The sequence below is a fragment of the Silurus aristotelis genome (genome assembly GCF_946808225.1).
Source record: "Silurus aristotelis genome assembly, chromosome: 7".
NCBI lineage: Eukaryota > Metazoa > Chordata > Actinopteri > Siluriformes > Siluridae > Silurus > Silurus aristotelis.
The window spans coordinates 8,044,974-8,070,260 of NC_139580.1; the positions used below are offsets into that span (position 1 = coordinate 8,044,974).

The following is a 25,287-nucleotide window of genomic DNA, read 5'->3' on the forward strand; positions in this document are numbered from 1 at the left end:
GATTTCCTGCTCTCACCCTGTTTTTAATGTGGCGTTGTTGATCATATACTTCATGGCTCAGGATTGGTCCATTAAATGAAGATACAGCGGAGAAACAGTAAATTGTAGATTATTCCGTTTTGCTTGTTTATTCAGATAAAGTATGTTTAACTAAATAAAATTAATAGTGTAGTTCATTTCAGCCCTGAATAAGAACAACCACATTCAAAACCTCCAAGTTAAAATCATATAAATGAGCTTTACTTATGTCATTTGTAGTTTATTTGTAATTCCATCAACAATTCATTCACATAAATAGAGCTTCATTGTATATCATTGGAAAATACGCTTGAAATATAGTCCACTTTGTATAATTGAGCGAATTTAACAACAAAACAATGAGATCTCGTTAGTGAGATATTCAGTAAGCGGTTTCTTTCAGTGTGGAATGAAAAACAGCTAATCTTTGTTACTGTAATAGGAGAAAAATAGATCAATAAACGCTGAGCGTATTATGATGTATGGTGTAATTTTTTATGAGCAAACTAAGGATTTTTTGTATAATCCCATTTCCCAGTTAACTCCATTATATATAGTACTTCATAATGAAGTGTATTTTAGTTACACTGAAAAATAAGTTCAATGGGGGGAGGGGGGGTGATTTGTAGGTGATTAATGTTCAGCCTGTGTATTCAGAATGTACCCTTTTTTAATTTCATCTACATGTACACATGGAAAGATTACTTTTTGGTCTAGTCTACATGACACTTGACAAAAATAGATCATGGACCATTAATTGGTGAATTTGACAGTCCTAACGCAATTCCTCTGCAGTACATCAGAAGGATCGAGTGATTGATTGTAACTCACGTGGTAAAGGCAGAGTTAACCTTAGCTCCCAGGTAGTAGGAGTAGAGGATGAACATTCCGATCATAAACGCAAGGAAGACCATAATGAAGAGCACCATGAACTTGAAGATGTCCTTCACAGTGCGTCCCAAAGAGATCTGCAGAGGGCCGAAGCTCTCATTGGCTGGGAGGATGTAGGCAATGCGTGAGAAGCTCAGGACAACAGCGATGGCGTACAGGCCTTCTGAGATGAGCTGAGGGTCTGAGGGAAGCCATTTATCTCGTGCTATAGAGATATACAATTACAAAAAATATTGTAGGTTGGTTGGCTTGTCTACTGCTACTGTGAAATCTACATATTATAATAATTGTATATTATTCGTATATCGTATATTATCTAATCAATGCTGATTTTAGGGTCAACACTGGTAAAGTTTGTTGTGGAAAGATTTCTAATTTAAAAATACAAAGTTTACACCAAATGTAAAAGTTTTTTAAATGTTAGCAAATAAATATTGCCATCTCAATGGATCAATTGGTGCAAATGCAGGTTTTTGGGCAATTTAATGAAAAGTGTATATGAGAAATAAAAAGTCAGCTTTGGGAGTAGTGCTGACTATAGTTCAAGTCACAGGTTTAAAAATGTATGGTGATTAATGCATTTTTTATACTGCTTATTATTTTATTAATAACAGCACGTTATAGGTCAGGTTCAATCTGGCCATTCAGAATGATGACCTCCCTAAATGAAAGCTTCAAAGAACTATATTACAATATACAATTACAATATTAAAACAATAAACAGACTGTTGGTTTTTAAGCAACTGAAACCTATAATGTGATACGTACAAGTTTTCTGTAAGGTGATTTTTATCTAACATTATTTCACCACGACAGCAAAATGAATGAATAAAAATAAAACATGCATCCTGACCTTCAAATGGACCTCATATTACTTGTATGCAATAGAAAAAACAGTCACGTAATCAATGGCAGATTGATGCTCACCGTAGGTAAAGTATTTGATGTTGGGTGGTAGTGTGACCATTGAGAGGTCAGCGGCATGGACATTCTCGTCCACATACTCCTGCGCTTTCATGGCCTGCAGGAAGGCAAAGAACCGAGCGGTGAATGCTGCGATGAAGATGGACAGCATGCCAAAGTCCAGAACATTCCACAGCTGCAGGATGTATTCCCTCGGCCCTTCTGTCCAAAGCTCCTTACACTCCGACCACATCATGCCTGTGAGATGGAGGAACAGCATCTGGACCATTAAACAATGTGAAGTCCATTGATCTTTCTCTTATCTCTCTCTCTCAGTCACTGAGGACGCTCTGTAGACAGTTGAGGTGGTTGGGCTTGAGGTTTATTTGAAAGGTTCTTTCTTTGATGGAGTTTTAAGTGACTATTTATTCTGATTATAAATGAATGCCTTCTTGTGTGTGTGTGTGTGTGTGTGTGTGTGTTTTTTTACAATTAGGCATTTTCTATTAGAAGTGAACAGGATGGGAATGTTATAAAGAAGGAAACGGGTAATTTTACGAATCATATTTAATTGTAAACATGAGTGCTTGCTCAGCAAGTTGCTGACTGCAAAAAGAATGTTATTTATGGTGATTGTAAAACTGGTGTCCCAACTTGTTGTAGCTCAGCTTACATTTACATTTATGCTATTTGTCAGACCCCCTTATCTACAGCGAAACATCTACAGCTCTACATCTACAGCTCAGGGACCCCAGAGTAGCAGCTTGGTGTGGCTGGGATTTGAACTCACAAACTCATGATCTTGTTCTATGAAATAATGGTTATATCCGACAATGAATTCTGACAGTTTCAAAACACTGATTTCAAAGACGTTAGATTATACAGTGATATAAAATTGTTCTCTACAGTATGTGTTGAGATTACTATTGGCAGACTAATGAATATTAATAATCGTTAGCGGGCTGGTATTAAATATTAATGGGAATATCGTTTAGGTACAATGCCAAGAAAAAATGTCCAAGGGAATTCTAATACCAGACTAAAATGTACAGACACTAGGAAGCTACCCCAAAAGGACATTCCCTTATTTTTCACTGAGCCTAATTAACCGATAAGCCAATTTTTTTCAAGACAGAGACACATTCAAGGCCACTGTGACAGACATGTAATAGAAATGAACTAATTCATTCACGACACACTCAAGGACAAGCCAACCGCAACAGGCCTGGAAATGGAATTAGTGTGGAGTCTGTTCAGTGTGGGTCACTCAACATGATGACTTTTCTAATGGATGATCATTTCCATGCGGTACACAAGCTGCCAGATGTAATAAATGCGCTAATTTGTCACACTACACTGAACAGTGTAATGCACAGTGGGGAGCGAACTGGGTTTATTTAGAAATGTATTTATAATACGGATTGCTAAATGCATTAATTGTCTATCAGCAAAAGAATTGATTAGTCAAGGAGACCCAGGTTGTGTTATAATCCTAAATATTTGTCAGAGAACCAGTGAGGGCCCTCTGATTGCTGCTATTGATGTTTTTACACAACATTGTGTTCATGTTTACAAGTACTCTCTTGTTTATAGTTTTCTATTTTGCACATTGTACTGTATACCATATTATACAGTCGGTTTACTGGTTGGCACTATTTTGTGTATTTGTCCCACACTGTCTTGTGTTATTTGTTTCCACTGTCTTTGTCTGCACTGTTTGCACCAGGTTGCACACAATGCACTTTATGTGGTGAAGACACTTACTTTAGTCCTTAGCTCTGTGTTCTGTTATGAAGCTCTATGTTGTGTAATGTAGCTCTATGTTGTTTTATGTAGCACCAGGGTTCTGGAGGAACGTTGTCTCATTTCACTGTGTTCTGCGTCAGTTAAAATGGCAATACAAGCTTTTTGACTTGACTTGACTTGATGAGTGATGAAACATCTAGTTTATTGACTCCAATGCACTGTGGCAAGTCAGTCACTCAGTTGACGGTTAAATGATTCAAGTTTAAAGAGTTTTACACATGAATCTAAAATCTCTCGTTAGTGTTTAGGATCTAAGAGAACATGATGATCATGGCAGAAAAAAAAGAAAAAAAAGATATGTTAAATAACTAATAAAAATAAACACACTTTTTAATTTGTCACCTGGTGGAAACTGTGACGTTTGTGAATATGTCTAGAAATGCCCAGGAGTTTACACCCAATTTTAATCTTTTGAGATATAAATAATAAATATAACACTAAAGATTAAAAAAATGTTTTTGAAAAGAGTTAGATTGACTGAGCTACCCTCCTACCTGCCACCCACACCATGATGAGGATCTCGGTCCATGAGAAGCGGGTGGTCTTCACTCTGAAGATCTGCAGTGGGTAGTCTGTAACCGTGACATTGGGCAGAGTTGTAATGCCCTCAAACCGGTCAGACGCATTAAAGACCAGCAGGCAGAGGAAGATGATGAAGGAAGCAGCATGTGCCACAAACTTCATGAAGGGACTGCGTAGGACTTTACCCAGCTGGAAATATTTACACAGAAATGTTAGATATTTGCTCATTGACATGGTGTTCTACATATACAGCATTGATATACACCATTGCCTTAAGCAATGGGAGGGTTATGTTTTTACTTCTTCCCTGACAATTACGGTGACACTAGTCAACTGCTAGTTTCAATTAGCTCATGTATGATGAATGGGCTGGATAGTGCTTCACTCCTAGTGTATTACACTGATGTTGGCTGGCTACACTAGTCTTAAATGAGGTACATATTAGCCTTCACCTTTCCAGTTGGAAGATGTTATATGCTCGGTAGGCAGGAGATTTGATATATATACAAATACTATAATTGAAAATACCAAATACCAAAATTGAAAAGTTACAGTTAAATAAAATGGAATTTTGGTGGTCCTTTATATCTCTCAGTTTGATAAGTTGTGGTGGTCAGTTTGTTTGAGCTCCTTGTCTGTCAAGGGCTAATTCTAAGTTTGTATGTTGTAATCCCTTATACATGAACGTGTGGTATCTGTACCACCTCCTCTTTGGAAAAAAAGTTATTTTGAGTAAATTTTTGAGCATTTTAAGGAATTCCATAGATTACTTTTGTGATTGAGTGTTCCTGCAGGGTTCGCCTGAACACATAAGAAGGAAAACAATAAACAAGGGCATCCAAACCTCTCACACATACAGGCTCCCTGTAACCTCTGCCTGAACGGTCTTTTGGATTGAGCCACCCAGCCTAACACAGTCTTAATAGTTAAGTATTAATATGAGACTCGCTGTTTGAGTGAGTTCACAGCAGCCAAGTCACCAGTAGAATCAGTGACTTTAAAGGAACATGGACCATCAGTGTCTGTGTGATTAGAACTGACCACATTCACTTCCAGTACTCCCTTACCACTGGGCTCTCCGGACAACTCAGGGCAGAAAGAAAGCAATTTTTGTGTACAATGACCCAATTCAAAGGGTCAAGCTCCAGGGTCCATCTCACTCTTCTACCTGTTGGTTCACCATCAATGGACAAAGAGCAGACGATGGTCTGTAATAATGGTAAATGAAGCAAGTACCGTAATTTCCGGACTATAAAGCGCACTGAATTTAACAAATATTTTTATTTTAAACATAAATAAGTCGCACCTGTCTATAAGACGCGTGTCTACACTAATGCACTTTACACAGGCTTTAACGAAAGACACGTTACACACGGTGTAATGGGTAAAATATGTTGCGCTTCTATTAGGAGCATAGAGGTATTTTGGGAAAAGACCGGCACTGCATACTTCAGGTAGTACTGCGCGTGTGTGTGTGTAAGACTGAGGATTATGTCCTTTTTATTTTCTGATGCTCATTTCTAAGTTTCTTTGACTAACCCATAACGCTGTTGCAAAAAAAAATTAAAAAGCATGAGTTTTGGAAACCTGTCTGTGCTTATATGCAACTGCAGTTAGCGAGCTCTCCTTTCACCCAGACTCAACGCGCTACAACGGCTTGTATCTAAACAGTAGCCGACCAAGTAAGTCATTGTTCACTGTCTTCCTCCTTCCTTTCACAACTACAGTGGTACCTTGACCTACGAGTGCATTAATGTCTGGGTTTTCCGAGGTACGAGCGGTTTTCGTTAGCTCAAGTCGTCTCATCTCCAAGAAAAATACACTGAATAAAAGCTTATTATATCTTTACATACTCTTTCTATTATGTCTTTATACAAGATTTGTTATTTTGAAATGTATTTTCCAATTTAATAACATGAAACATAAAAACGGGGTGTCATTTTGAGGGTTGGAACGGATTAATGCCATTTTAAGTATTTTCAATATGAAAAATTGTATTTGATGTGCGAGCAAATTGAGATACAAGCTCGTCCACGGAACGAATTAAACTCGTAGCTCAAGGTACCACTGTATTTCTTTGGGGAGTTTACCACACAGGTGAGATGCGTTTTTTCGTTTCCGTTCGGAAATTTCATTGGTCTAATGTTATGAGGTTCAGTTTTTTGGCTTGAATTTTGTGAAACCAGGAAAAACCCAGAAAAAATCCATAAATTAGCCGCTTCGTTGTTTAAGCTGCGGAGTTCAAAACGTGGGGAAAAAGTAGTGGCTTATAGTCCAAAAAATACGATAATGCTTAAATTCCTGTACTGCCCACATAACAGCCCACAACTCACGATCAAAGGTGGACCAACACCTCTGTGTGGAATTTAACGTCCGGCTGGCATATGCATTCCATCTCTGTCCTGAGCAAGAACTGCACCGCCTGCCAAGTTGGACACATCAGTGTAAATTTAAAAAGGCTGAAGTCAGGAAATATCACTACAGGGTCAAATGACAACAAACCTTTCAAAAGGTTAAACGATGTGTCACATTCAGGCGTCCACACCAATGGAACATTTTTTTCGAATGAGTTGGTTAAACGAGGCAGCAAGTTTATAAAAGTCCTTTCCAAAGGGTCTGTAATAGGAACATAGCCCACAAAGGCTCTCACCTCAGAAGTACAATGGGGAACTGACCAGTTCTTTCTCAGCATTCTTAGGATCAGGCTGAAGACCCTTTCGAGAGACTACATGACACAGAAAAAGCACACGATCTCTGGCATTTACCCGTATTCATTTTCAAACTAGCAGATTGGTTTCTTGAAAACACCTCGCTAAGGATCGACAGATGTTCTGAAAATGTTTTGTTTTAAATCAAAATGTCAGCGAGATATACCACGCAGATGTGCCACGGGCGCCTTCTGAGTACTAGCTCCATCAAACGTTGAAATGTAGATGGAGCGTTTGAAAGGCCCATTGGCAAGGACCACCACCGATGAGCCCCTACCCCACAGTAAAGGCTGTATTTTCTCAGTCCTCCTCTGCAACTTCCACAAGTCAGTAACCGTTAGAGAAGTCCAGCGTGCTAAACGCATCCAATGTGTCATCCACACGAGGCAGAGGTTATGAGTCTTTAATAGTCACGCTGTTTAAGAGTCTGTTGTCGACACAAAAACGCCAGGTGCCACATTTTTTCTTTACTAAAACAACCAGTGACACCCAGAGACTACAGCTCTACCCAATAATGCCATCTGCTATCAGGCCAGCCACCTGTTTCTCTATTTTAACACGCTTTTCAAGAGATGTACGCTTGTACACCTGTTCCGATGTGATGTTTCACAAGTTAACATCTCCCAGCATTCCATTTGGACAAGCTAAAGATGGCGTTGTACTCTGACAACAATACGAAAGTGCAGCTTTCTCAGACTCAGAAATAGGTGACTCATCGACACAGGAGGCGTACTACTGAAAGAGAACACTGTAGCTATATCCACTGGAGCATGGAACATCTAAACATCAGTCATCACTGGGTAAAACTCACCCAGGTGCATGTTTTGTTTTAATAAAACGTCCTGCCAGTAGGATTTAAGATCCGTGCTTTTGTAAGTCCATTGTGAACTGTCCCTTTCCCTGTGACCAACAACTAGAAAGAATCTGCCGCACTGAGTTCTGGATATCCAACAGCTCGCTTAAGGATCCAGCTCGCTTAAGGATATCCTTAAGCGAGCTGCATAAGGTAAGCACACTTTAACAGGCACAAAAGAATTACTGAGTGGTGGTAAGTTCATAGCAGTGGCCAGCGATACATTGCAGCACCTGGGGACAAAGTCTTTGCTGGTAAGGTGAGGAACTAAGAGGTCCTCAGTTGTAGCTTAGCACAGCTGAGGTTCAATTAAGCATGATTTCTCATTAGAAAGTCCCAGTCATGAAATGACAAAACTTTTCCTCTTTTTGTGCCTCGTCTCCAAATTTGGGAAAAGCCTTGTCTACTAACCTGCCGATCCCCACCACATACTGTACACCTCCAAACTTTCCCGCGGAGCACAAGGGCGGGCTGATAGGCTGACTCTAAAGCGATTTATCAATTGCCGCTGCCCGAAAGCCTCCTTGAGTCTCTATTTTACTGCTGTATAATCAGCTTAAAGAAGACTGTCTCACAGAAGAAATGCTGCGTTGCTGAAGCATGCCAGCAGAATCCTCACCAGTTCATAATTATAGGATGCAGAGCCTCTCCCTCGGACCTCGAACTGCCGCGCCCAACATAGATAGCTCTGCTTCTCATTACCAGAGAACAGCTGCGGTAACTCAATTTCCACGTGCCTGTTGATTCTGTCGAGGTCCGGTCTCGGATTAAAATCATCCTCTTCTTTACACCACATGAAGGCCACGTTACACTTTTAAACAAGTGCAATTTCTGCCATTATGTCCAGAACTGCCCAAAACTGTTCCAGACCAGTTTATTAAAATTATCCCTCTTTGCACAAAAGTATGAAGCAACCATTCTGGATGCCATATTGATGAGTCAATGAGTAAAAAGTTGTTGCTTTGCATTGTGCTGTTGCTTTGATATGTGCCATTGAAATCTTATAACACACATAGAAAATAAATGCTTATGCATCATTTTATTACAATGGCTTCCTTTTGGGATTGTTCTGATTCAGGTGTATGTATCAAAGTTACATTATTACATTTGTTTTGCAGTAATCATACATACGGCACAGACGTATAATGAACATTGCCAGCTATTCATTAAAGGCATGACTTCATCTTTCATCCTTAAATATCAACCATTGCCAGGAGGATTAAAAATAAAAATACAAATAAAAGCTTTTTCCCACCAGTGTAGAAAACTGAAATGTATTGGATTAAAATGTTGGCCTTTATTGCAACAGCAACAACAACAACTCGATGAAGTTATGGTCCATTTGCAAGCAGATGATTACATTAGCACATGCTGTGATCCAAGACAGTCCCATGGCTGCTTAATGGAGTTAAACTCTTGAAATCCAAGAAGCCATGCATGATCACACATTTCTCTTTTTACTCTCATCATGTAAAAGTAACATATCAAGTTTTTTAAGTTTGTTTGAACAAAATATGAAGTAAAAATGTATCAAAATAATTTAATAATAATTTAATTTAATAATAATGTAACAATTCTGCGCCTTTGTTAACAACACAGTAAAGTTTAACCTTCGATTCACAACCTGAATGCTATATTGGCTTAGGTTTCATTCAATTGTCCCAATTTGCTCATATACATTCTGTTTAATGCATCTTGTCGAGAAATCAGGTGTTTGAGTTTTAGGCTAAATGTAAAGGGTAATTCTCATTACTCCTCTATGTATGTCATCTTGCCAGTTTGATCTCCTAGTGACAAATCTGCAAGAGTAGGTAATTTGGTAACATGTGATTATAAAACAAACAAACAAACAAACAAACAAACAAATGCCTTTTTTCATTTCTATGATTAAGAAATAACTGTCTGATCTATACCAAGTTAAAAGACCTGCATACACAAAATGACATACACCTGCTTATTATCAAATGCTATACTGCAATACTACAACTAAAAATGTAATGTTGTGCTTTATGTAAAATGGTCAAGATTCTCTCTACAACTTCAAAAGAGGTTCAAACAAGTTAAAAAACAATCAGGTATCAAGGAACTGATTCTATTCATTGCCACATTTCCTCTCCCCTCAGTGTACAGTACATCTAAAAATCTTTTGGAAATAAATACAAACATTTAACTATCAAAAAGATCTTTCTTGAACTTCTTTTAATTTCACACAACTGAATGTGCAGTGTCGGGATTTTATCATTAGCATGCAATTCAGGAGATGGGTGATGGATACAAGTTGATAAAAAAAGTATGAATACGTATTAAACAAATAAACATACAAATATATAAAATCAAAGAACAACACAGAGAAACTATGAACATAAACATTAGATATTCTTGAAAAAACGCTGAATAATGGCTAGGCTGTGGAACACACACATAACACCAACAAAACTTACATAAAGACAACTAGACATAGAGATCAAAACTTACACAGGGTGCTTACCAAGACAGAACAATATACGGGTGAAGGTGATTACAGCCGTAGAGAGCTGTACAGAGTAAACGTAGTTTACTACCTATTTTGGAACAATTCTGACAGTCATTACCATCATAGTGTCCATGTGAGTCTTGCACATTGTTGTGAATTAATGTTGAAGCCATTTATTAGCTATACTGACAAAAACATTAAAATGGACTGGGATCACTGGGAAATCCATTCCCAAGTAATGAACAGAACATGTAAATTTTAAAATGTTGGTTTGCGGCACTTTACCTTGCTGCATGGAGCAAACCAATACCCCACAGCCAGCAGTGGGAGGCCTAAAGCTGCCACCAGTACCACCAGACACTTCACAGCGATGGGCTGCTCTCTCAGACCAGACAGGTTCTCATACCAGATAGTCAATAACTGTTGCTGACAGTTAGGATGAGCCACAAACTGAGGAAAAAAGAAATGTGCAGATGTTCAGTTTTTTTTTTATGTAAGATAAAAGCTTTCAAACAAAAAGTTGCTTCATTGTTAGATGACACAGATTCACAATTTAATTTTTTGGAGAAAAAGAAAAAGAAATGTACTTTATATTACTCTATTATAATATCTGCATGACAGATCCTTGTTTCTGTTTTGAAGCTGTTGGTTCATTTTCATATGTCACATCAGTCTTTGCATTATTATTACTATAGCAATGAAAATAAGTATCATTGTTTAGATAGTGTTTTCTACATATAGATGTGGATTTATGGGAGGAGCATTTATGAAAGGAGTCTCCGGTATCAGTGTCTTGTAAAAGTCAGAGGTTTTCCAACACATGAGAGTCTTAAGGATGAAGAGCTTTGCAGGTTCATGGTAACATGGAATGCTGCATTGTTATATTTGTTACAGGTGTTAAAATATTATAACCCCAATTCTAGAAAAGTTGGGACATGTTGGAAAAATGCAAATAAAAACAATGCAAATATTATGTACCAATATTTTATTCACCATAGAAAATAAATGTTTAAACATAAAAAAATGATGGCTGCAACACAACTCTGTTGGAAGTTGGAATGGGGCAACAAAAGACTAAAATTAAACAGTTGGTGAAACATTTTGCAACTAATTAGGCTAATTGACAACAGGTCAATAAGATGATTGGGTATAAAGGTTGTATCTTAGAGAGGCAGAGTCTCTCAGAAGTAAAGATGGGCAGAGCTTCACCAATCCTGTCTTCAGAACTATTTGAGAATAATGTTTCTCAACATAAAATTGCAAAACAGTTGAATATGATTCTGTAATGGAAATCACCGCATGGGTTGATTAACACCTCTAGAAATGATTGTCTGTGAACACAGTTTTCAATGACATCCAGAAATGCAGTTTAAATCTCAATCATTAAAAGAAGAAGGTTCACGTGAAACATGATCCAAACCATTTGGTGTATAATGAAACAAAAAACACAACAAAGGACACCAGAATGGATGTTTCTTATACATTTCTCTCCCAAAACTTCAGCAACTGGTCTCCTCAGTTCTCAGATGTATACGGACAGAAAACGTGATGTTACACAGCAGTGAACATGGTCCTGTCCCAACTTTTTTGACACCTGTTGCAGCCATCAAATTCAAAAAGACCAAATTTTTTCATTTAAATGGTATATATTGTCAGTTTAACCATTGAGCTGTGTTTTTAATTTTATCGTGAATAGAATATGGATTTATTTGATCTGCAAATCATTGCATTCTGTTTTTATTTACATTTTACACAGTGTCACAACCTTTTTGGAATTGGGGTTGTGACCTGTTATTCCTTAAAACACAAAAAAGTATTGACTTTGTGAGATAGCTGTGGTAAAAAAAAAAGGGAATCGAACACAGAGATGAATATAGTCAATTTCTGAGTAGTATCAGTAAACTCTGCCTTGCATAGAGCTGCGTCACACCACCTCACTGTTAATTAATTTACTGTTACAAAGTGTCGTATGCGTTTTATCGCTCACTAAATTGCCTAGCGAAACAGTTCTTTATTTATTGTTTATCAACTAAATGCAAATGCTACTCTTCCTTCTTTATGCTTTATCTAGTAATGGTATTTTACTGAGTTTGCTCACTCTTAAAATTAATAAAAAAAAGGGCTCCAAAGAAAGTGAGTAGAATGGGTGAAAGGATAGATGGTCATTTGCATGTTAAGTGGGACTGTCAGGGAAACAGAGTGCTGCCATAATAATCCCATTAACAGATCTGACGTCATTTTAGTGTGATGGATTTAGTGGTGGATCTGTAGAACAGCGGAGACTTTAATGTTGTTTAAAGGGACTTCTCAGTGTTTGTGATTGGACTGTGCTTGGACCCCCAAGTTGGACTATTTCCTCAAAATGCATACTTGGAGTGGAGAGTGAGATTAGACTTTTGCCTGATAAAAATTCTCTAGAGGCCAGAATGAAGAAACTTAGGACAATGATGAACTGAATTTGGTTCAAAGGAGAAAGTGTAAACCATTGATAACATGTAGTTCACAAATAGTGTTATGCAAAAAATGAGAGGAATGTCACCATGCCACTCATTTGCATTTGGCAGACGCCCTTATCCAGAACGACTTACAACTGAGCAGGGGAAGGTTTTAGGGCTTTTGCTTAAGGGCCCAGCAGTGGCAGCTTGGTGGGATTTGAACCTGTGATCTTCTGATCCAAAGCCCAATGTCTTAACCACTGAGCTACCACCTCCCACCTCATCATCATCATCATCATAGTGGGGATCATCAGCATCTGAATGTAAAGAATTAGTGAGTGATTCATTGGAAAAAACTATTCAAATAATCGACATTTACCTAAAAGAGGTCATCATGAAAATACAGTGATTGGATGAGGAGTTCTGTGGAAGTTTTGTGGAAGCTTTTCATCAACAGGGCATATTAACTTGTCAGGATAGAGGGAAAAGTCAAATATAGGGCAATCCTAGGGACTTTAGATTTAGATGGAGCTTCACCGTCCAACAAAACAAGGACCGAAATCTACATTAGGGTGATTCAAAACATCTATCTGAATGTGTTAGAATGAGTCTGTCAAGTGTAATCGCACTGATACCTCAATCTCATTGAGAATCTGTGGACAAGATGTGAAAATTACTCTTCATCTATCACCTCAACCAGAGCTTGAGCCATTTGTAAAGCAAAAATAGACAAATGATTAGGATCCATGTTTGGAAAGTTGGGAGAGAAATATCCCAGAAGCCTTGTAGCTGTAATTGTAGACAAAAAATAATATTGGCTTGCCTTCCTTTTACACATCCATTTTTACACAATCCTATCATTTACTGCACCAAATCCATTATATTAACGAATCAATCAAACTTATATATTTTCAGAAATTACTTAAATAAATGACTTCACCCATTTCCTTCAGGATATTGTAAAGACTTTTTTACATGTTGGAAAGGTAAATTACGGTTTCTGGGACAAAGGTAAGAACACTGCATACACAGAAGAAGGATAGTGACAGTTTTGTTCTCTGGTGTACATGAGGGCCTGATTTGAGGTAGTAGGTTAATTGGGTATTTCTAGTGGGAATTATAGCTGTTAAATTCATATCTGTCCTACTTACAATAGGCCATTGCTGCTTGATATATTAATGATGTGTTGCAAAATATGCTTAATTATCCAGAAAATATGAAGCTAAGTGAAGTAAATAGTTCTGAGCAAAAGACTAATAATTCATTTGTAAGTGACTGGTTATAGATTTGTATGCCACTACAAGCTATGTATAAGGGCTTTAATAATTGTAATCTTGTTTTTGTCTTACAAACAAATGTTTACTGATTAAAATAATTTTTCTGTGGAGTTGATGTTTGTTAGGAAACATCAACAAGTAAAGAAAGGACGTCGTAAAATGAATGTGAGAAGGTTTTAATTTCGCTCTTCTTTTATAACTATTTATTTATATTTGTTATAAAAATGGTCAAACAGAAATGCACACTGCATTAATTGCACGTTAGTAAAATTTGTGCCATTAAAATGGATTTGGTTTAACAAGTTTCGACAGTCCTAATTAATATAATAATACAAAAATAATTTCCAATTTTGTTATCCAATGAATGGATCCAGACTGAACAGCCACCATATAGAACAGGGGTCACCAACCCCCGGTCTCTCGACCGGTACCGGTCCATGGATCCTTTGGCCGCAAAAGAAAAAAATTTGTGGTTGAAATTATTTTTCTTTCATTATTTCCACTCTCGCCTCTCTTATGTAGATTTTCTGGTATTAGTACTTTACTTTTATTATTTATTTTCTGGACAACGTTTTACTTTTACTCATTACATTTTTTACACAAATATCTGTACTTTCTATTTCTTACATTTCCAAAACAGGTTTGTTACTTAAATTTTTTAGTCTTTCTTTCTTTTTGGTTTTCTTTTTTGCTGTCAGTCTGTGACCCTTCTGTTGTCCCATCGTGAGGTAGGTGAAACACAAGGTAGTTCTTTTTCGTGAAGGAACGAGCAAACGGTGGGACAACAGAAGGGTCACAGACTGACAGCAAAAAAGATGTAATGTAATGAGTAAAAGTAAAACGTTGTCCGGAAAATAGATAATAAAAGTAAAGTACTGATACCAGAAAATCTACATAAGTACAGTAACGAAGTATTTGTAAGTTCATTGTTGGGACAGGTTTAGTCCTTATACTACCGTAGGGAGTTTTTTCTTGCTATTGGCTTGCTTATGAGGAGTAAATTTATTGGGATCTTTTTATTTTATTAAAGCTACTTTGGGACAATTTCCATTGGTAAAGCATTATACAAAATAAAATTAAATAAAAATGAATTGTAGTTCAGATACAAAACATATAATTTAAAGAATTAATCAAATGTTTTTTCTTTTTTACAAGCCTTGCCAACAAATTTCCCGGATACGAATAAGAAAAATAAGTGATATAACTTACAGAATCTTTCAAAAAAGCACTTAATAAGGTAGAAAATGTGTTGAAATTCTGTTAGCAAGCTGGTTATTTCAACCAATAAATTATTCACACAGCAATATTATAAAAAATGCCACTGGCATACATTCAATTGATATGCCATGATTTGAATGACATATATTTTCGACATGTATGTTATATTTTGGCACAGCCTTACTAAATACATGAATTAAACATGCTGTTCTTGATTGAAGGTAATAATACAGGTCTAGGTTAATACCAAAATATCTATTCATGATTAATACCAAATCATATTTCTTAGGGGAATTCCTCATAAGTAAATAAAAATGTACACTATTATAATAAAACCAGTTTTGTTTTTATAGTATTTGTTTCCAGAGAATAATTGTGACTGAATTCTTGTATTTTGCAATTATTTAAAATGATACTTTATATGAGAGAGGTTTTCTTTTATATATATATATATATATATATATATATATATATATATATATATATATATATATATATATATATATATATATATATATATATATATATATATATATTTGGAAATGCATGTTATTCAATTACACAGCTTTCTAAAACCCACACACACACACACACACGCACACACACACGCATGCACACACACGCACACACACACACACACACACACACACACACGCACGCTTATGAATCTTGCATCACAGCCCATACGTGTTGCCATCCATTTAAATCTCAATTATGTCAGAGATAAGAGGGTTTTCTTTTTAACCACAACAGGAAACTCTTTTGACAATTAATTTATTTCCCCAAAAGCCCATTTTGAAATTGCGCTTCATGTCTTGTGCACCGCTGTTAGCTTGATGTACCCCCTCCTTTAACCCTCATAATAATGACCTTGGACAGTGGTAAGTCCGTCTGAGTGTGTGTATGTGTGTGTGTCTGGGTGTGTAATGTGTTTAAGACAACCAAGGCTAAGGACATATATCTGTCACATGAAACTGACACAAAAACATTACCAAAGTGCCTGTCAATATGAAATACACAGGACTAAGGAGTCCACTGTATTTCACCCTGCTGTATTTCTGGGTCTGGATCAGATAGAGACAAAGGAAGATGAAAGGGAAGTAGTTGTTCAGTGGATAAGATGTTGGACTTCTAAACAGAAGATTATAGGTTCAAATCACAGCACAATCAAAGTGTACTACTGTAGGCCCTTGAGCAAAGCCCTTAACCCTCAATTGCTCAGCTGTAAAACTGAGATATCTGGAAGATACTCTGGAAATAAAGCGTCTGCCAAATGCCATAAATGTAAATGTAAAAGAGAAGGGTGGGATTAGTGGAATTAACTGTTCCTGGATAATTATTAGTTAGTCTGAGCATACGGAAAAAGATGAAATCAAGTATACTGCACATATATAATGCTCAAGCTGAGCCACTTGCCTTCTTGACTTCATATTTGATAGCCAGTTTGACTCTGCTGAGGAGAGAGCGATGATGTTGGCCGGCTTCCAGCTCAGCTGATACATCTCCATTCAGGATAGCCTCCACCTCTTCTGTGTCCCTGCACAGGTCGAGCACACCCACCACAAAGTCCTTACACTGCATAGACAATTTCCTGTAGTCATTCTGAGAGAGAAAGAGAGAGAGAGAGAGAGAGAGAGAGAGAGAGGGGGGGGGGGGGGACAAAGAGGTATGGTGTGAGAGACACAGAGACAAAAGGTGAAACAGAAAGATATGGTGAGAGATAGGAAGAGAATAACTGAGAGCGAGAGATTCAAACAAAGAGAGAGGAAAAGATTAAGAATGAGACAAAAACAAAGATAGACAGAGGCAGAGCAAGAACAGCAAGAGGGTAACAGATACAAAAAAAGACAACCAGATGCCAACAGAGAGAGAAGGAGCAAGATCAATGTACAATTTTCTGTAGTCATTCTGTGAGAAAGAGAGAGAAAAAGAGAGAGAGAGAGAGAGAGAGAGAGAGAGAGAGAGAGAGAGAGAGAGATAGAGAGAGAGATAGGTTTCGTGTGAGAAACAAAGAAATAAAGAAATAGAAAGTAAGTGATAGATAGATAGGTAGATAGATAGGTGGATAGATAGATAGATAGATAGATAGATAGATAGATAGATAGATAGATAGATAGATAGATAGATAGATAGATAGATAGATAGATAGATAGATAGATAGATAGATAGATAGATAGATAGCATCTCTATTTCATGACATGGTTCTAGCTCTTCCAAAAGAAGTCATGAAATTTGAGGTGGTACTTTATTTATCTACATTTACACACTATCACTTTCAAAACAGTCTCCTTGCACAGCAATACATTGCTCCCAATGTTCCTGCCAATTCTGTAATATGTCCTTAAAGTCTTCTTTTTGAAGCGTGTCAAGCACCTTCTGCGACTTGTGCCGAATCTCCGCAATAGTGTCAAAACGGCGACCTTGGAGCTGAACCTTTATCTTCAGGAAGAAGGCAAACCTAGGGTAGGGTAGGTGCAGAAATGAGATCATGTGGATTGTTACCTGACTATCATCATGCACAAGTTGCTGAATGGTTTCGACATTTCCAGGGGTTGAGCTCCTTAAAGGTCTTCCTGATCTCTCGTCGCCTTACAGTGATGTTCTCTTAAAGCACACTTGTCACACAAAACACTTCGAACGACTCACTGCAGCGTATGTCATGTCCAAATGTCTCTGTGGCAGATTTGCCCATTTCATATAGAATGCACTGTTTGCTCTTTGTTCTAACTCGCTGTCCATGATGAAATCACGGACGTGGTAACGTACATGGTCAGAATTGCACCAGTAAGCACCATCAGTTTCAGAACTTTACAAATAAACTGAATAAAAAGAGAGCATTTATTCTCTATTTCCTTTCACATTGCATGTCTTTTTTTCCTGTTGTGATATGTGTGATAACAAGAATAGAGAGGTAAATGTAAAAAAAAAAAAGAAAAATGTAAGAGAAATATAAAGAGAGTAGGAAAGACAGAGTGACAGAGGCTGAAAAGGAAACAGAGGGTTAGAGATAGAGATGAATAAAGAGTGATAGAAAGAGGAATGTGGATAGAGACAGACATTCTGTATGTGTCTGTGATTTTCAAAACGACTTCAAAAGTTTGAGATTTTACTTTACATTGGTGGATTTTAGATGAGTGCAATATCAGCGGTCACAGTAAAAGTTTTTGACCAGTGCCAGAACTTTTCCGTCACCAGTGAGCAATTACATTGTGTGTTCTATTATCAGAGATCCCCTGAACCAAATCAAACATTCCATTACTATGTGTGATTTTTGACAGCAAAATCAGGCAAAAACACAACAAAAGTTAGAATAGAAATATAGAAAAAGTTTCAAATAGCCATTGAATGAGAAAAAATTCAACGATTATGCATTTTATCATATCATTTAAACTTTCTTTCGGCTTCTCCCATTAGGGGTCGCCACAGCGGACCATCCGCATGTTTGATTTGGCACAAGTTTTTACGCTGGATCCTCTTCCTAACGCAACCCTCCCCATTTATCCGGGCTTGGGACCGGCATTAAGGCTTGTGCAACCTTAATGGCTGGGGTTGGTTCCCTGACCGGGGATCGAACCCGGGCCACAGCGGTGAGAGCGCCGCGTCCTAACCAATTAGACCACCAGGGAAACTGTTTGATTATATCATTTGATATTTAATATTGGTGACAGGCACAATTGAATATCGTAAAAGACTGTAGGACAATTTTTACTCAGCACTAGTAAAACTGTCATTCCTCATTAATTGCTTAATGAATAGCTTCTCCCAATACTAGCAGTTACAGTGTCTGCCAAATAATTTAATGAAAACACAAATTTAAATGACCGTTTCGACTCGGTACCACCTGCTTCAACATATCGGTCCAGGTGCAGCAGATTCTACCTGCCAAAGTATGAATTAGCAAAGGACAGTCCCGAATGCTCTGCAACTCCTGCTTAGGTGCTGGAGAACAAAACACTGTTTCCTCCAAGACGCAACGCAACCATGCTGTCAAAGTCAATTATGGCTTACTAGAGCATCGAGCCGTCAAGAACAACTCTCGTCTGAAGGGATTTGATGTGACTGTTGTGCACATTTACCTCATCAAAGTCAGGCTTATTCATTCCGGGACTGCCGTTTATACCCGTTATACATTGAGAGAGTGAGATAACAGTATCTGCTTAAAAAGAGCAGTGAAATTCTAATTAAACATCTTATCCATAGCCGCGAATAATAAAACTCAGAAATAAAACATTCCATGTATTATAATAAGTAATACAAGAAGTAATATTAGATTTGTAAGCTCTATAAAATGCAATAAATTTTTCTTTGTAAGAAAAGCCCTGATTAGTGCTACGCTGAAGTGGGACACATGAATAATGTTCCAAATGGGATTCTTTCCAAACTGTTGCTAACTGCACCCCAGACTTTCTCACCCTACATCAGTACTTAATTTTACTAATACCCTTCACAAGCACACTTTAAAATCTGGTGGAACATTTTTCCAGAGGAATGGAGGTTATTATAACAGCAAAATGTGAAATGGGATGTTGAACATTTGATCTAGTTCATGTTCCTCACCTTCAGTCCTTTTTTATTCAATTAACATTCAAATAAATGTATCTCGATGTGTCTTTCGAATGTCTTTTCTAACCCACTTTGTTATGCATTAAAAAGTTATAATTAATTAATGCTGACGTTTAACATTGGTTACTGTTAACCCAATGCAGTTTATTATGTTAGCTAAGAGAATGTTCAATGATCTAAATGACAGCAGTGTTTGAGTCAAAATCTCTGGTCGATTTCAGGTACCTTCAGGGATATAATATATATTGCATTTAAGCAGTTTTTTTTATCAGAATGTCGGTGTTTAATTTTACACATAAACTCTTGAAACTCTATCTAAAACTATGGATCAGGCTTCATTTAAATAATGAGACAGTGTAGAACATCTGGTTTGATGGTCACCCCTAGTGAGACTTCCAAATTAGACGAGTTCTATAATTGGAATTGTCTTTATGTTTTAGTGGAGTCGTTTTTCAGGCGCTAACATATAAAAAATGAGCCGAACAGTGCAAACTGTAAGGGAATCTTACAATAAGGATGAGTCAAACGTCACATTTTGTCACATTCATCATTCAACATGTAACAACCCTGAACAATTTATTTTCTCACATGCTCTTATAATACGTCATCCGTCATATTTATTAAAATAATACATGCTTCTGATGTTTGTCTGTTCCTATTTTTACCATTGCTTTTATAGTAGGAAGCAGACTTATTTGTTGTACAACACATTGTAAACCCAGGCATATTCACAGTCTACGATAAATCAGAGATGTGAACGTTAAAGCGAAACACCACCAAAGTGATAAAACGACTATTCGAAACCACAGTGAACACGGCACCCCCGGTTCACCACCATTTTTAACCTGCTTTCCTCTAGTTCTCACACCAGTAACTCGTGCAAAATGTGAACAAATGCAATTAATATTATATAGCAATTTGTTTATTATTACGTTGCAATAATGTTCACATTTTCTAAGCGCTACTTTTCACTTGCACATACCTATATATAAAATCTGTCAATTTTGCATATGCCATTCTGATTCTTCTGTACCTAGAAGCTTCTGTCACCAAAACAAATGTGTGTGTGTGTGTGTGTGTGTGTTAGCACAATTGGCAATAAAACACTTTTTGATTATGAAATATGTTATGATATATTAAATGCATCTTGTAACCAAAACCTAGACCTAGACAAGGATGAGATAATAATAATAATAATAATAATAATAATAATAATAATAATAATAATAAATTGATATTACTATTGATTCAATAATGGCATGTAATATCAGTGGCCAAATGGCACTTTAAATTATAGCATCTAAATCAGCATTAGCGCATGTAAGACTGCTCAGCGCAATGGTCTCTATCATCCAATAAAGCTCTGCCTAGGTCATGTCCACTGACCAGATGACAGACTAATCTCCCAGCATGGATTGCTGCTGAGCATCTGTGCCAAGATCATGATTATCATGATAAAGTTTATTGCTCTCAGCAAGGGTCATATCACCCTCCTAGTGAATTGGAACACCACAACTATATTGGAAAACCATCATGTTTTCTTCAAATCCACATCCTAAATTTCATGAAGAGCTCTGTGTCTTCAGCAAAAAGTACCTAGGGATGTCTCACTAGGTCATCCTTTTTATTTTATAACACGATTGAAATCATATCCGATGGCACAAAGTTGCCCCAAATATATATTATGGCTTTTATTATTAATAAAACAATATTTATCGAAACAGACACATATTGTTTTCTATGCTCAGAAACAATCCTGATGGCAGAACTGTGTGCCCAGATGGAAATGTAAATAAATAATGAAGATACAGCAAATAATTGTTTTGTTCAGGACACAGGGAAAATTAGGGTAGTTAAGCAGTAAAAAAAAAAAAAAATCTGTATTTTTTAAACATTTAGCAAAATGGCAACAGTTGATTATACTGGAAAATTTGAAACAATTTCTATCTACTTTTGTATGAAAAGATGCAAAGTTTGGGCTTAAGTTTAATTTGCAAGAATCTAATTTCCAACCATGTTACTCCTGATTGTTCCATACAAATCTCTCATGCAAAAAGAATATGTAAAAAAAAAAGGAAAAAAGCTGGTGGAATTAATCATACCTTAAACTCCTTCTCGATGTTGGCCAGTTTGGCTAGCTCGTTGCTGAGCTCCAGGGCGGTAAGAACAGGGTCTTCACTGGAGAGTGAGAGGTACGCCGGGCTGGCCAGACCGCGGTATGCGTTGATTCTGGACCTGGAGTGACTGAACGAGTCTTTCCTGTGTTTGTCGGTACAGTCAGCGCACTTGCAGAAGTAGTCGTGCGGCCGCTCGATGCGCGCCCCTTTCAGCAGCAGCATGTGCACCACGTCGTACTTGTGGCAGTGGGCAGCTAGGATGATGGCTGTGATGTCCGGCGAGAAGCGAGTGCCGTCTTCGTCGTATGAATAAAAGTCGTCGTCCTGCAGCTCGCATGGGCTGCACGTGAGCCTCTCTCCACCAGCAAAAGACGGGTGACCCAGCAGTGCCTCCACGATGCGCACATAGCCCTTGGAGATGGCCAGCAGGAGGGCATCGCCAACACGTGCCAGGTTCTCGCTCCGCAAGAGCAGCTCAGTCACTTCCAGGTGCTCGTTTCCTACGGCCAACTGCAGCCCATTTTGGCCCATGTAGTCCACACAGTTCACGTTAAGGGTGGGCGACTCCTCCAGCATCTTACGCACTACCGGGATGTTGCCGTACTCAGCCGCATCAAGGAAGCGCTCCTCCTCAGCTGTCAGATTGCTTCCACGCTCATTAAACATGAACGCAGGGCCACGAACTGCCTGCCGACGTCCCTTCTCACGCTGCAGGGTCATCCTCCGTGCCGGAAAAGAGTCCAGTGTTTTCCTGGAAGAAGAAATAAACAGTCGATTTGCACCTTGTAAGGAAAAGCTTGTATGTCTTAAGACTTTTGCCGTACTAAAATAAACCTTCCAGAAGGTGGAAATTCATGTGAGTGGGAAAAGAGATCTGTATTTCCCTCGCCTGCTTTTGTCTAATATGCTAATCCATGTTGACATTGTCCCATCAGGTAGCCACCTCTGAGAAGGAGCAGATGATTGGCATTTGGTTTGGACTATTAACTCCCAGGGGAGGTCTGGTGACAGATGAAGTGAGCGCAGCGAGAGCAGAAGTCTTGGGAAAGATCCCTGCGGATAGTGCAAACTCCTCCAGGTTTTTAATAGCTTTTTAATAAAACACAACAGATGCTACAGGTGGATGCCTTATCACAGCTCCTTCTGTGCCAATTTTGGGTAACTTTTATGAACTCAAGCATACAAGAGGGAACAACACAATATTTTGCATTTACTTTCATGAAAAGTGTTGTTTCTGTCAAGAAAACTTAAAAGGGATCAGGATCAAAAGTGAATTCAGGATAGTCTGAATAAAACCAGATGGTGGGATTATAAATCATTACAGTACGCCTTCATTTCTACATCCAACAACAGTTTATAGATGGAAAAATGGGAAAAAGAGAGATTTCCCTTTGATTTCAGTAAAGACTTGTGAATGAACTTGCAGCTTTTTTACAGAAAGAAGTCAATATTGTTCCAGTAACAGTTGGTGAACAGGTGAAACTTTTTGTGAACGAAACTAAGGAATTTTGAATCGTAATTTTAGCTTTAATTAAAAGTAGACTATAAAAACGAATTTCTTCGTTTCTAGCTTCTTATTAAACATTTCACTGCAGCAAAAGTAAGTAAATAGCGGCACAGGAAAGTCTCAGGAGTGTATTTACTTCATTCTTCAATTTTCCTACCAGTGATTTGTTGTTAAGATAATTAAAATGAGTATTTTGCCAATTAAGGATTGCACAATTTTTTGTTTGGCTAGTAATATACTTACTGATGAGATGCTCTCAACTACATGTCAACTTTAAAATCAGTACTTGGTATGTGCAAAGTTAATAATGTTATCTGTGGTATACAAACTGTCTGAATACAGTGATACAATTCTTTTATTCCTGATAGAAAGCAATACCTGCATTTCGTCTGATTTTCATTTGCAAGTACATAATATCAGGAGGCCTATACATGGATACTGACTTACATTACTATTATTTAATAAAAACAAATATGAAGACAAAACAGAAGTAAAATTGTGTCTAAATACCAAAAAATATAAATCCTAATTTAAAGTAAAACTTGCTTAGTCAGCAAAGTTAAAAAAATGTTACATTTAGTGTACATGTATTAAAATATGCAGTACATAAGCAAAAAACTAATGATTTCAACTGAAATTAAAAATCAGGACATGGTAAAAATGTGATTATTCAGATTAGTTAATTTATCTCATAATCACTCATACTAAATTGTGAAAATGCGGTTTCTAATTTTCTACAATTCTAAAATTTCTAATACAATAAGTAATTTTCTTTTAAATGACTTTAATGTATAAAGAGCAAGTAAGAAAAAATATGAATAAAGTTACAATGCATACTGAAGATGTCAGACTATTTGTTGCCATTTGGTTTTTTTGTATTTGCTCATATAACAAAATGCAAATCTAAGATCGGTAAAATAACTGATACCACTATTTTCAGAGTTTTGATAATATGATTAACCTTAGACTACGCCCAATGTATTTACTCCTTCCTACTCATGGTATCCAGTTCAAGGTAAATATAGAGTAGGATACAAAAGTCTTTAAAATGAAAAGTTTGAGTCTCTTAGTTCGAGAGTCAAGTAGGTATAATTTTTTAATAATAGATTTACTCTAAAATGAATCATGTAATGAATTAATTTTACATGAATAAAATAATCATGTATTGAAATTATGTATTCAATTAGAAAATTCAAAGCCAAACAGAATCAGACTTTTGGCCCCCACTGTATTCCAATTACAGTATAATATCAAATATTTCCACTGTACACTTACGCATGTTTTTTGTTTATAAACACCAGTGATAAAAAAAAAAGTTTGTGAATAGTAAACAGTAAATAGAATTACATTCTGAGTCTCAAGAGTCCATCAGCTCCTCTTTACCAGAGCCTCAGTGGAGTAGGGAACTGTATTAGTGAGAGCAGAACGGCACACACTCTCATCCCAGTTTATCGGCTCTTTACTGCCAAGACAAAAGGCTCATTTAACTTGAAATCAGATGTGAACATTTACAGTGCTATCAACAGCCAATTTAGACCAATATAAAAGTTTGTATTAATTTACTCCACAGCTTCATTTACGCATTTCATTCTGGTAGAGACCGTGTTCTGTATTGTTGAAAGATTTATGATCAAACTTTTGATGTCACCCAAATGAGGATGGGTTTCCCTTTTGAGTCTGGTTCCTCTCAAGATTTCTTCCTCATAACATCTAAGGGAGTTTTTCCTTGCCACAGTCGCCATCGCTGCTCATCAGGGATAAATGCACACCATTCACCTTCACTGTTGATTTCTGTAAAGCTGCTTTGAGACAATGTCTGTTGTGAAAAGCGCAATAGAAATAAACTTGACTTGATCTGACTAGAGACAATTTTGCAAATACGCGTTAAACTTTTCTGTATGAATTTATTCATTATACATTATATATTTAAAAAGCATTGTGAAAATATCCACTGTGCTGTTTCTCTCCTCCACATAAAGGTTAATAAAAGCTCATG

The 25,287-nt window shown here is 37.2% G+C and overlaps 1 protein-coding gene across 1 annotated transcript in view; it reads right to left on the minus strand.

Annotated features, from left to right (window-relative positions):
- The window catches only part of trpc3 (transient receptor potential cation channel, subfamily C, member 3), a 47,033-nt gene that overhangs the window by 13,676 nt on the left and 8,070 nt on the right, over positions 1-25,287 (minus strand). Inside the window, exons 2-7 of the mRNA XM_083546974.1 lie at positions 21,770-22,535; positions 16,521-16,706; positions 10,460-10,624; positions 4,113-4,329; positions 1,837-2,070; positions 850-1,114 (exon numbers count right to left, since the gene is read on the minus strand). Of these exons, the coding sequence (XP_083403100.1) occupies positions 850-1,114; positions 1,837-2,070; positions 4,113-4,329; positions 10,460-10,624; positions 16,521-16,706; positions 21,770-22,535 (1,833 nt within the window). The remainder of the gene's footprint in view (positions 1-849; positions 1,115-1,836; positions 2,071-4,112; positions 4,330-10,459; positions 10,625-16,520; positions 16,707-21,769; positions 22,536-25,287) is intronic.